This window comes from Lynx rufus, unplaced genomic scaffold (assembly GCF_022079265.1).
Source record: "Lynx rufus isolate CCGP_SWC_20201006 ecotype Redwood Valley unplaced genomic scaffold, mLynRuf1.p SCAF_9, whole genome shotgun sequence".
Taxonomy (NCBI): domain Eukaryota; kingdom Metazoa; phylum Chordata; class Mammalia; order Carnivora; family Felidae; genus Lynx; species Lynx rufus.
Genome location: NW_025814897.1, coordinates 38786147 through 38799336, shown reverse-complemented (window position 1 = coordinate 38799336; position 13190 = coordinate 38786147). Strand labels below are relative to the sequence as shown.

The 13190-nt window shown below is 40.7% G+C and overlaps 1 protein-coding gene across 1 annotated transcript in view; it reads right to left on the bottom strand.

Moving 5' to 3' along the window:
• Nucleotides 1–4955: 4955 nt before the first annotated feature.
• Nucleotides 4956–13190, bottom strand: part of SESN3 (sestrin 3) — a 74232-nt gene continuing 65997 nt past the window's right edge. Inside the window, exon 10 of the mRNA XM_047070505.1 lies at nucleotides 4956–12803. Coding sequence (XP_046926461.1) covers nucleotides 12717–12803 — 87 coding nt within the window. The 3' untranslated portion in view covers nucleotides 4956–12716. The remainder of the gene's footprint in view (nucleotides 12804–13190) is intronic.

Here is a 13190-nt window from a genome sequence, read left to right as displayed (position 1 = left end):
AGAGCAATAAAAGTATAGCAGGAACCTTCAAAGTTCTTTTTTAAATTTTTTAATGTTTTTTATTTTGAAAGTGAGAGAGAGAGAGAGAGAGAGCACAAGCAGGGGAGGGAGGGAGAGAGAGAGAGAGAGAAGAGATAGGGAATCCCAAACAGGCTCCATGCTGTCAGCATAGAGCCCGACATGGGGCTCGATCCCGTGACCCTGGGATCATGACCTGAGCCGAGATCAAGAGTCAGATGCTTAACTGACTGAGCCAACCAGGCGCCCAGAACTGTAAAGTTCTTATAACCCAACCATTTTCCTTCCAGGTCTGACTATGTGGCCCCCGGTTACTTGAGATTTTAAAAATGGAGGCCTGTACTCGCTCAGTCAGAATTGCTGCGGGTGGTTCCCTGAATCTGGATTTTTAAAAAGCTCCTCAGTGATTCTTATCCTCTGAAGTTTGGATACTTCGGCCCTGACCTCACCAGGCCAGGTATGGGTACAGTCATGCTTAAGGGCCCCAAGTATAGAGGGTGAAGACCTAAGAACAAGCTTAGTAGGAATGTGATATATCAACCTTGCGAAGATGGACATCCGGAGGACAGGGCTGACAAAGGGCTGATTGGTAAGTTCCTAACTGCATTGACTCTGGAGATACAAATGAAAATCCCTAAGACTATTCTCCAGGCTATCCTTCATAAACTGCGATCTGAGCAAGAAATTTCCCAGTGCAGATTCTGTACGGGGTGTAGTACTGACCGCATCCAGCGCGTACACGACACCAGCTACCTGTTGCCACGACAATGCTGTCTAACATTCAAGCAGAGAACCTCAGTAGGAATAATGAGGTATGCTCATGTGTCTGGGTCGCCTGGGTGATTATGCTTATCTGCACTGAGCTCGGTGAGCTTTCAGTCAGGTGGAGGTCAGCTAACGACTACTGATCTTGGGTGAGCTTCTCTACCCAAGGCCTTGGCCAGAGTGGATCAACTCAACTCGTTGCAGGTGTCCTATCCTCCGGCAGGCTGGCCCCAGGCACGGCAGGATTCCGAGAGAGGGCAGACGCATGCGAGGTTTCTTAGAACCTAGGTCTGCAACTTATACAATGTCACTTCTGCCATACTGTGGGCCACACCAAGTCACAAGACGAACCAAGAAAAGTAGGCTCTACCCCTTGATGAGAGAAGTTGTTAAAGTCACATTTCAAAGGTTGTGGCTGCTGGAAGGACACTAATTGTTGCATTTATGCAAACAATCTACCTGAACTTTAGGTAATGCACAGCCAGAAGGCACGAAGTTCCCTTCTGACGGCTCTCGGGTTGGTCCCGGGCATCAGAAGGGTCTTGCGTGGGAAGGGAAGGCCTTGCATGTCCGCAGTATGGCTTCCAGGATCTCATTCCGGTACAGTGAGGGTGTGCCATACATCGCCGTCGGGGATGTGCGAAAATATTCAGGAAATTATTCAAGATACTCAGGACACCTCCCAAAGACGGCATCCCAGCTACCTGCTTCCACGAGGCCCTGAAATTCTAGTCAGGCTCTGGTTGTCAAGGAGATGCTGTGGTTTCAAAGCGGGACATGTCCATTCCCGCGCTCAAGACCTATTGAAAATGGCTTTCATCCATTTTCATCCATGAATAAGTACACGTATTTTAGCCTAACCCTTAAGACCCTGCACAGTCTGAGCAAATTACACTTTCCAAATTCATCTTCTAATCCAAAGTGCCACACCCATGGCCTGAGGATGGCACTCGGGGGCTTGCTCCCTCTGGCTTCTCTACCTAAATGTGCCGTTCTGCAGTCTGCAAATCCAAATCGTAGCAATTCTACAAGCGCCCATTAGACCTTCACTCAGAACACCAAACAGAATGTGATACTTTCCTCTTTGGCGTAGAAGAAACAGAAGAGCAACTCAAGCTAGACAAACCTGAGGGTGGTTCTACCATCCACCTGTTTGACCTTAGACAAGTCACTTCATTTTGCTCAGCCTATTTTTTTTTAACTCTTTAAACTGGAGGAAATACCCACTTGCAGATTATAATAAAATAATGTCTTCAAAGTTCCTAACACTGAGAGAAGGTTCTTGGTAAATGATAGCTATTTTTATGACCCCGGGCTACAAACGATTACTTTATTCTTTTCTATGTTGTCTGATGTCACTATATTACCTTCTTCCTACCCATACTTCCCCTTTCTTAAGGACAGGGGCTATGTCCTTCTTAATACTGTGATCTGCAGTTTACAGTTGAGGAAACAGAGAAACCACAGCATTAAGTTACTTGTTCAAGGCCAGATAGCTAGCAATGGTGGCACTGAGATTTGAATTTATTCTAGGACGTGTTTTCTAAACTCCTATCTCGCACTGCCTTGTCAATGTGCTGGTCAGTACTGGTTATACACGCCTCGTGCAAAGGCGGTTGGCTCTGGCATCCTGCCACGAGCACTCACTCGGAGCATCCCCAGGGCCAGAAGCCAGAAGGCAGCTATCCACGGCCCATCGAACATTCTCCCCCATCGAACCTGGCCAGTGCTTCCAACCTGGCCGGAGGCCTACAACTGGCCTCAGCAGCAGGGCAGGAGGGAGTTAGCAAGAGGCCACCGTGACTGTGCAATGGTATACAAGAGGCGTGCACTAATGCATCTGACCAAGTGAAGGAGAGAATTAATGGGTGGTGGAAAGTTGTGTAACCAGGGCCGTTTTCCGAAATTCCCCCTTGAAACGAAGATGACGGCTTTGTTAATGTTTATTTTAGGAGCAGGCTGATGCCAAACAGGGAGCATGAAGAAGTCTAGCCTCAACTTCCTTTGAAAGAGTTCTATGGAAAGGTTTGGCTCACCTGTGTTTTGACACAGGTCAAGGATGTGAGATTAGGGAGAAGAGACATTTTCTGCCACTGACTTCTCTTCTCCATCCGTAGTGAGAAAGTTAGGTGCATTAGAAACTATGACTTTGAATTGGTAACTTCCACCCAATAGTAGAGTGCTCCTAAGAATAAAAATGCAATACATTAAAAAAATTTTTTTAATTAATTTATTTAGAGAGAGAGAGCAGGGGAGGGGCAGAGAGAGAGGGGGAGAAAGAACCCCAAGCAGGCTCCACACTGTCAGCGTGAAACCTGATGTGGGGCTTGAACTCATGAACCGTGATATCATGACCTGAGCCGAAACCAAGAGTCTGGACGCTTGACCAGCTGAGCCGCCCAGGCACCCCGGAAATGCAATACGTTCTTAAATTTTCCTGAGTCTTCTTTAGGATCAGGCTTGTTCTCTTGGGAAAAATTTTTAGCTTTTAAATTTACAGCTACTGATTTGATATAATTGGTCTGGGAACCTTTCCCCTGGGGACTGTCTTTTAAATAGAAGTGCCCCTACAGGACTGGAAGAAAAAACAAACAAAAAAACCCCTATTTTTTAAAACTCAAAAAAGTTGCAAGTTACCCAGAGAGGAAAATTTTCTAACTTCTTGTTTGGAGCATGGACTAGCCTTTCATTTTTTAGTAAAATATCATGCTGATGGTACTTACATCATCAAGTAAGAAGCATAGGTTGAATAAAGGTGGGGAAGTTTAGTATAAAAAGTGATATTAGAAAGACGACTTCAGGTCCTCAGTGTGACTCTTCTAGGTGCCAACTCTTAGGCAGACAAAGCTCTCTAAGGCTCAACTTCCTCGTCTGCAAAACGGACACAGTGGCTCTTTTCAAAGTTACCATGAGACATAAATGAGATCGTGTATGTGAAACGACCAAGCATACACATAAACATCGACTTTTATTTCACTTTAAAAAATGGTTCAGGGTTGTTAACAAATTCTCAGGGAACCAGTGTTCAAAAGGGGGATTTTGAGTTGAGGGAGGCCGTGGGGAAGGGCCAGGCTGCTGGCTGAGTTGGCGGGATGTGCCCTCCCCTAATTCTCCCCCGGACGTTGCATATTATTGAAAGAGACAGACTCTCATCAGCAAGGAGGTGGTTTCTGCCGATCCTCCCTTACAGCTGGACAGGCGGCACAAAGGGAAAGCGCTCGCCTTTGATAGGAATTTTTATGTAATCAGCATAAATCAAAATTAGGACTTGGCTTAGAAAACCCTACATGAAAGACTTTACACATCCTCTGTAGCTTTCCGAAAGCCTATCTTACATTTCTACTTGGGACTTTACCATCACTTCCCATTACACATTATGACCTCCCTTTCCCCATCTGTTCTTATCTGTTTCAATTAGCCACAACACTGCTTTCAGGCTTTCTCATTTAGCTGCTCAAACTCACCACTGTATGTATATTTCGAATACATGGCTACATTTTACCTAATTCTCAAATACCCACGTCAAGGAGGTATTACTCCCCTCAGACTGTGGTGTGGAAATCATGGACCACAGAGATTAAATTACTTCTAGGGTCACAAAGCTTAACACTGGAATACAAAGAGAAAGTTTCGAAGCCAGGCTCTGACCCCAGGTTCAATGCTCCATTCCCATTCTACATTACTGTTTTGGCTCACAGGAGACAATGGTGAAATTAATTTGCCTCTTGCTGTGATCACAAGTGACATTTTATGCTTTTGGGGGGGTGGGCACGGAGGGGGAGGCAGAGGATCTGAAGCAGGCTCCGCACTGACAGCAATGAGCCTGATGTGGGGCTTGAACTCACGAACTGGGAGATCGTGACCTGAGCGGAAATCAGACGCTCAACTGAATGAGCCACCCAGGTGCCCCTCACAAATGACATTTAAAAAGGTAACAGGATTTATATATTTTGCACAACTTAACGCTATTGCAATATTCCATTAATACAATATCAAGTGATAATTTAATAAGAACTGTCACCAGAAATCTTTGGGTCAGGAATTCTGGGAAAAAACGACTTACTGTTGTGATGTCTTTCCGAACGCATGTCTCAATAATTGAGCAGAAACAAACCTACGCAAGAATGCTACTCCAATAAAAATGTAAATACATAAAAGCAAATAATCAGGGATCAGTTTTGCCAATTTTATTGAACCAATAAAATTCCTACTAATAACAATGAAATAAATTTCTGCAAGTATAAATGTGATACAGTTTAACAAAACCCATTGTTCTGTACCTATAAATAGATTTTCAAAATGTCATAAAAAGTGCAGTTATGAATTGTTAACATGTTAATACACAGTTCCTTTATTTCAAATGTGTTTGTCTTGACTCACTAACAGTTCCTTCTGCATCTGTTCAAATAATATTACCCATCCCTCCAAAAAAAAAAAAAAAGCCATTAAAGCACTAGAATATTACACATAAACTGATCCATTCAGGTCAGCTTTAGTCAGAATTGTAAAATCAGCAACATAAGAAAAATAAAACCTACTTATACATACAAAAAGCTTTCATGGGTTCTATAATCTCCTTAACTGCTGACTCTGTGGAGGGCATAATAGTTGAAAAGGCTTATATGGTTAACTACCTTAGACTACTACATCTAGAGCAGGGTCTGGTTTGCCAGAACAAGTTTAAAGTGGCTGTTTATCAAGTTTGCTATCTTCAGAATTGAAACTATAAATATAAGACCGCCATTGGACGCTGAAAACTGCGTGAATCCTAAATTGCATCAATGATCTATTTGATAAAAGCTTATTCTAATTGAAAACCTTATATAGTAAGAGACTGATATATATAGCAGTCTTAAAGATCATGTCATCTGCCTCACATTAGTCCAAAGTCACGTGCTTCGTAAAAAAAAAAAAAAAATTACAGTAACAAAGCACAGGACTACAAAGGCAAAACATCACAGCTTCTGATTACACTGAATAAAAAGTACCAAGGAACGCAAAAGATAATTCTGTATTAATACTGATGAATTAAAGAACTATAATAGACGTTTCACAGCATGCTACATATATCGCTCACAACTTAAGGATAAAATGATGTCTAAAATTGAAAGTCAAGAAGTTGGCAATCTGATTTCATGTGCAATTCAGCTACAAAGTCTTAATATATACATTCATTATGTAGCTGCCCTGCAGAATCAGGATTTAAAAAAAAAAAAAAAAAGATTTCAAGTTCAAATCCTATTTCATAAGCTAAAGGATACATCCAGTTCTTCCATGACCAGGAAAGTTATTTTCAGGTTCGAAGGAGCTAATCCAAGAAGCAAGGCCATGTTCCGAGTTGACCTGACAAGGTTCTTTTTTACCTTGCTCAAACTGTGCATGTGGATGGGACTATTCTATTAGCATGGAGATGATGCCGAACTGGCTTGATTTGCTTCCTGTGTCTGTCTTATTTTGAGTTGAAAAGAGTACATATGACGAGAAAGAGGAAGGGAAAAATCGTATTTTCTTTCCAGAGAAGATATGCGGATGCAAAGAAAATATGTGCACGAGATAGAGAGTTTGGATCACTTGCCTTGATGAACAAGGGTACCGGTGAACTCTTACCTTTTATTTTAGAGAACCAGTGAAATTCAGAAAGGAGAAAATAGTCTCTCAATGTTACAAAGGAAACGACTTGGCTACCCAACTGATAGGTTTCCTTCATCCTACCTTTGGGTCCTTCCTTTTAAGATTTGGAAGTCAGTGGAAAATCTGTAAAGACTGATTAAGAAAGATATCTGCTAAATGTCATAGTGCATACACTTAGCTAATCAGAATTCATGAACAATACTTTAGCATTACATATCAGAGATTCTCTCTCCCTTTGATAATCTTTCTGTGGAAATTATACATTCATTTCTAAGAGGTTAAGCTGAGGGGTGCAAGAAAATAGACTGTTTTAGCAAAATTTATATACCAAAAATTATATTTATCGTACTTAGACTCACTAATGTTTGATGTTGTCCTAGAAGCTAGAAGTAAAATGGGGTGTTTGTTCTAAAGGCTATTTTATAGTATGCATATCGTTACCTCAAAGGTTTCCACAAGCACTGAAAAAAATCAGATATTCCTTCTTCCCCCACCCCTGTATTTTTTCTTTGTTAGTTCTGTACTTCATGGTGGTGCAGCCAGAATTAATTTAAACTAGAATGAACCCTTCACGACATACGATTTTGCGAGAACCATCCCTTCGGTCTCCATTATTAAGTGTCACTTCTCAATGAGGCATCGATTCACTCCTGGGAACCTTAAAGGCATTTACGAGACCCTGCCGTCAGGTTGGGTTGTTCACGAATGGAACGTAAGCATTCAAATGCCACCACAGATTGTATTAATCTACACTTCCAAACAGGGTGGTTCATCACCGGGTCAGCCAGCCATCTGTAGATGAACATGCCCCGTGTTAGAAACCGGACAGAGTCGTCAGCCATGAACAGGGTGCACACAGGCTGGAGAGGAAGAACTGTGTTGTTGCTTCTTCTGTGCACTTGTTCCTTAAGGACAGTCTGGATATACCCGAACTGCAGCCAGGGGAATAAAGACTACAAAGTCAGTGCATTCCCTTTTCACCCCATAGTACTTTTCTCCCCCGTGGAGAACACAAGGTAGGAATGGGGGCTAGAAGCCTAGTCTAATCCAGGAAAGCTTGTTCAAAAACCCTTATGTACCCAATTGTGTGGTATTTTATCTATGTTATATATCAAATGGGCTTCTGCGATCCAATGGGACCACCTCAACACTCTTTATCATACATCCTTCTCTTAGAAGCGTGTTTCAAGGCCCAAGTAACGACACCCATGGATATGCCAGAAATTGCCTGTTTCCCCGAGGGGTTACACATCAGTCTGGATTGCTAGAGAATTGTTCATTTACATTCAAATAACTTGGACTAACACCAGTATTTATTACCTAATATAGATCCAGGTTAGGGTGGTAACTCAATCAATCACTTTACAGTCCTGCTAAATGCTAAATTCTGCATGGTAGAAATAGTTCCATTTCTGTATCATGTATAAATATAAAGACTTCTACTTTGATAGAAGGCAAAAATCTTCTACGATTTATTAAAATATGGAAGTAGCATTACTGAACAACAGAGAGTGAATCCATGAAAAGGTTGGATACTCTGAATTTATAGGCTCTTTGGGGATGAGGTAGAGGCAGCCGGGAAAGGGTATTCGAGTATGGGATGGACAGGATTACACTCGGTGCTGCATAATATCTGCTAGGGTGTCTATGGAGAAGGTTAGCCGACATGTCGCTGGATGACTGGGGGGATGTAGAGGAGCGGGGACAAAGTCCTATTCTTAACGAGTGGAGAAAAAGGAACTCAGAAAAGTAAATGCTGGTGACTATCAGCAGGTGGCTGGTGATGTTTGGTTTGGATTGTGAAGAGGCCTTCAGACCAAGATGGGCTGAGGGAAGGGGAAGATGGCGAGCATGTAGAGGTTGAGGCACTTGGGGGAAGAAAGCAGGCAGGAAAGGGTGGACTGAATGCAGATAGGAACTCCCACATGGGAATGTTCCTTAACATCAGGCGCACGATGCTGAGGATGGCCACACTCGAACGTGCCACGCGTTCACTGAAAACCTTCTCCTTCCTCACAGGGCTCTGCCTCCACCTCTAGGATCCGTTTCACCCCAGCGATGTTTGTTCTACTTCTCACCTGAGCAGACACTACTAACTAAGCCAAATCAGCGTGGACGTAGGCTCCACACACAGGGGGGCCTTGCGGTTCTGTGGACTGAGAGGGATACATTCATGTTACAGTACTGCTCTGAGGAAAGACGACGTCATTTGATTCTCTGTCTCCGGAGGGGTACGATAGGGAAACAGATTAAAATGACGGCCACCGAGAATAGGTTCTGATTATACAAATTAGGTGACTTAACACTCGATCCGAACTGTGGGGCCCCATGTCTTTCAGGGTGCTGTTGCATTATACTACTAAGAAAATTTCATATACTATTTATACAACGTTACTGTTGCATACTTTTTACTCCATGCAAGACCGTCTATTTGCATAAAAGAAGAAAAAGTCCATTAGGTAAAGAGAAGAGTTTAAGGTCTTGCTTTCCAGAGGGATGATTTAGAATTGTCTTCAAAACACAACACAAAACGAAAACCTCATTTTACTATCACAGTGCAAATCATTCTTATAACATGCACTGAAATTAATTTTTGTCCCCGATGAACCGGATTTACGAGTTTAAAAGAATCTTACCTTCACACATGCATGCACTCTGCACTAAAGTGGTGAACTACTTTTAAGTATAGATCTTTGATTGTTTGCTGATCATTTTATTTTGCTGCGGCCTAAGAATCTAGGATTTTGGATTAAAAAAAACAAAACAAAACTCTGTAAGGTGGAAAAGGAAAAAGCTGCTGTAGAATAATGTGATTTAGTTTTTAGAAGAATTTAAAATCCTTAGGGGACTTCCTAACAATTAAAATAGGGGCTCTGGTTCAAATATGATTTTAATATAAAGCTTCCACTGAGTTTTCTGTTTGAAAACAGCCCTGTGTTGCTCTGCCATTGTTTGGGTTTAAAGCCATAACTAAAGGCCAAGGCCATGGCCCAGATTCCACATTAGCCATCTTTTATTGTAAAAGTACCCCGGATGGGACAAAGATTCTTCCTGAGACTGAGACAACCTACTTGGTTCAAAAAGGTAAAGAAGGTAACGAGTGGTCTCATCTCAGCAAGCCTCGTTTCCTCTGATTATCAAGGACCCATCTGAGGAGACCGAAGCTGAAGGATCCAGGGGGCCAGCTGCCTGGCCAACCCCACAGTCAAGGGATCGGTTTACAGATCAGATTGACGTTCAGGTGGGAGAGTCTTTATTTAGGTATTTCCTAAGGTGATCTGAGAAATTAAGAATTACAAGGGAAGCCGGGAAGTAAATAGACATCAACCAGGCAGATTATCAGTGGCTTGTTAGACTAATTTCAACGTAATAAGCAACGAAGTTAGAGAATTCACAGTCACATGTGCTGTTTTTCCAAGTACACTTGCACATTTAAGTTTGGCACAATGTGAGCCCCAAGGTGGAGGTTAGCGTATCGTATAATCATATCGTTACACTAATTGAACCAGATATCTCTTTGAAAAATATCACATTTTAATATAAAAAGCTATACTATAAATTACTACATAGTAAATTCAATACTCTGAAAAAATACCACCCTGGAAAACCGCATCAGAATTTCAAGTCTGCATTAGAGAAAGTTCACAGCAACCTTGCTGTAAAATGGTACTCATGTTGTGCGTGCTGCGTCTCAGTAGGTGCCCCAGCACCTTCGGAAGTCAATTTTTCTAGGCTGGTTCACTGAGGTTCATAAATACATTGTTTTGTTTTTGTTTATAGTTCCAAGTCAATTTACGTTCCTGATTACTGATGAGTAGAGCAATGCTGAGCTAAAAAGAAACTCTGCTAGAAAAGAGATCTAGTAAAGGCACTAATATTTCCAAAACCCAAACTCCAACTACTTCCATTTCTGGGGGAAAAAAAAAAAAAAAAAGACAAAAACTAAGTGGCCATTTTCGTTACTTACACCTTGTTTCCCCTTTTGGTCTAAAGCTCATAATGGTTTTTCTGTGAGAATTTCTCCTTCTTTTCCATTTTATAAAGATCCTTTTTTATCCTGTAATACAGGTCACCTGCACAATAATACAGGGTTATTAACTGAAAGGATTGTAGTTAAAAAACAAAACAAAATAAAAAACCGTCAAGAATAAAAGATATCCTCAACTCGAAAGTTCTAAGGTTAGGGAAGTCAAATATGCATTGATGTTATCATCCGTGTTTTATCATTTTCCTAAATACTTTCCTTGCAGTTAACAGACGTTTCTACATGATGTGATGCCGAATGAAGTCAACATATGGCATATGCAATAAACAGAAGAGATCTGGCATGAATTCTCTGAATGATACCTTTAAATAAACCACCCTGTCTTAAAAAATATTAGTAATTTTTTCCTCACGTGGAAGATTTCAAATGAGATCCTGGAATCTAAAAATGCAGAACCACCTTGTGTTAGTAGGTTTACAGTCATCTTTCTATTTTCTTATCTGGGACAAACTCTAAAAGAAAGCAACCTAATGTATTGTACCAGAAAAGGGTAGTGAACGGAAGGGGAAAATGACTTAACAAAACCCAAGATTCTTTCATGAGAGAAAAAGTCCTATACAACAAATAAGTCAGTCTTCGATGAAATCTTTGTGGGAACTCTAATGGAGAATTTTGACTCTATTATTTACCATGAGAAAATGGAGTTGTTTTTAAAAAATTAGCAGATTTGTGAAAATTCAAGTCACCCTTAGTTAACCAAAAAGCGTTTAAGCAGTGTGGTCGTGTCCTACTGGATAGTTGTAAGCATCTCTTAGGCACTTCACTGGTTCATTAACACAATACAAATTAAAGCTAGAAACACATAATGTTGTGCTCTGTAAGGATAGTCTAATCAGGCAACACAAACCGATGCAAAAATGTGACTTTTTGGATGCTTCTTCCTCCCCTAAGACTTGATAGCTTTTTTAAACCAGTTGTCCAAAGAGATTTTTTTTTTTTTCTGGGGAAGGGGGTGCTTTGGCATTAGGAAAACAATATTGTTCAACCCCAGTAAGGCAAAAGCCTTGTGCAATAAAGAAATTTGAACAAAATTTCTTTATGGCTCTGTTTACAAGGACACTTCTGCAATGACATAATGGGGGGAAAGTTCAGCTGAGTATTTTTTTCCCGACATATTGCACTTTTTTTGTTGTTGTTGTTGCTGTTCAATCACATTAATGCATAGAAACACAATTGTTACCTCTGAATATTCAACTCCTCAGCCTATTAGAAGAAAAATCATGGGAAAGAAGTTCTAAAAGCTACCAGGAAAAGATACAAGTATATTAACCTTCCTCTGCTTACTGCGATATAGAAAACGCTATGAGAAAAGAAAACGTGCAAAGAAACTTTTTTGGTCAGTCTTGTGTGGGTACAGGCTTGCGTGTGCCAACTGAATGAGTGGTGAGCAGCTCTGTGAGCGCTGATGACTTACATGACTGAGGAGGACTGTTAGTGATAGAAAGGATTGTGCATAATTCTGCTTTTAATATATACATCTGATATGGAAAACGGAAACTTCTGTTTCAGAAGAGAAAGAAAAGAGCTGAATTTGGCATTTCAGTAGCATGCTATAGAATTCATCATGATTAATTTCACATTAAATTATGGACAATGGCTGTATCACATTTCACGTTATCACCAATAGCAGTAAAAAAAAAAAAAAAAAAAAAACCCAAAAAACAAAAACAAACAAACAAACAAAAACCACAAACAGTGCCTGACAAATAATCTCCTGGGGACACAGATATGTGTCCTGTGAGCAGCTTAGTTCAACAGCGCATGCTTCTCCTCCACCAGATTTAGGACACAACGTTAAAAGTTTAGAATGGCCAGAAGAGGTCATTCTTTGCTGAATTCCAATATCTGAAAAACAATCACTTGAGCAGATTGTAAGCGCTTTTCCTTATTCCAAAAAAATAATAATAATAAAAAAAAAAGAAAGAAGGAAATAAAAGAATACACATACATACAAACCCAAAAGCGCTGAAGTTAAGCATTAATAAACCAGGTTCGTGATTTATGATCAGTATCCAAAACTCCAACTATAAAACAATGCAAAGTAGTGCTCCTCAGTATTATTTTTGCAATTGTTAGTAATGTTAAGCATCAAGAAAAATAAAACACATCATTGCACATTACAGCCGCCAAAGAGAACGGCTAAACTTTGACACTAGAGAATTGAATAACTTTTGATGCCCATCACAAACAGCTTCTGATGTATGTTCTTATGTGAAAAGGTCTTTACACACATATGACGTTTTCGCTGGGTGATGCTTCAGGTCAAATGCCGAGTTATGGCACGAAGGGCATAAAGAAGTTCAGCTTGCATCCGTGCTTCCATTAAAAGCAAATTCACGTGAACCTAGAAACGACAACGTTAGCAACTTAGTGACCATTACAAACAACTGGAAAAACTTCCTTTTTTTTTTTTTTTTTTAATAGACATTCACAAGGGTTTGTCCTGTGTACACAGACCCACGTACAAACACACATGCCTCGGCATATCTACGCGTGTAAATGATGGAACGCTCATAACAAAACCGTGTCTATAAAAGAGAAAGGGATCTTGTGAGTGGCAAAAATGACCTCTAAAAGTCTTGAAAGTACCAAGCATTATGTCAGAATGTACACGATGTGTATAAAGCCAATCAATCTTCTGGATTACGAAATCACACACTTTTCAATTTTTTAATAAATTGCAACTTTCTCTTCTTCCAGTTGTATGTGGCTAAAAATCAGCTCTACACTT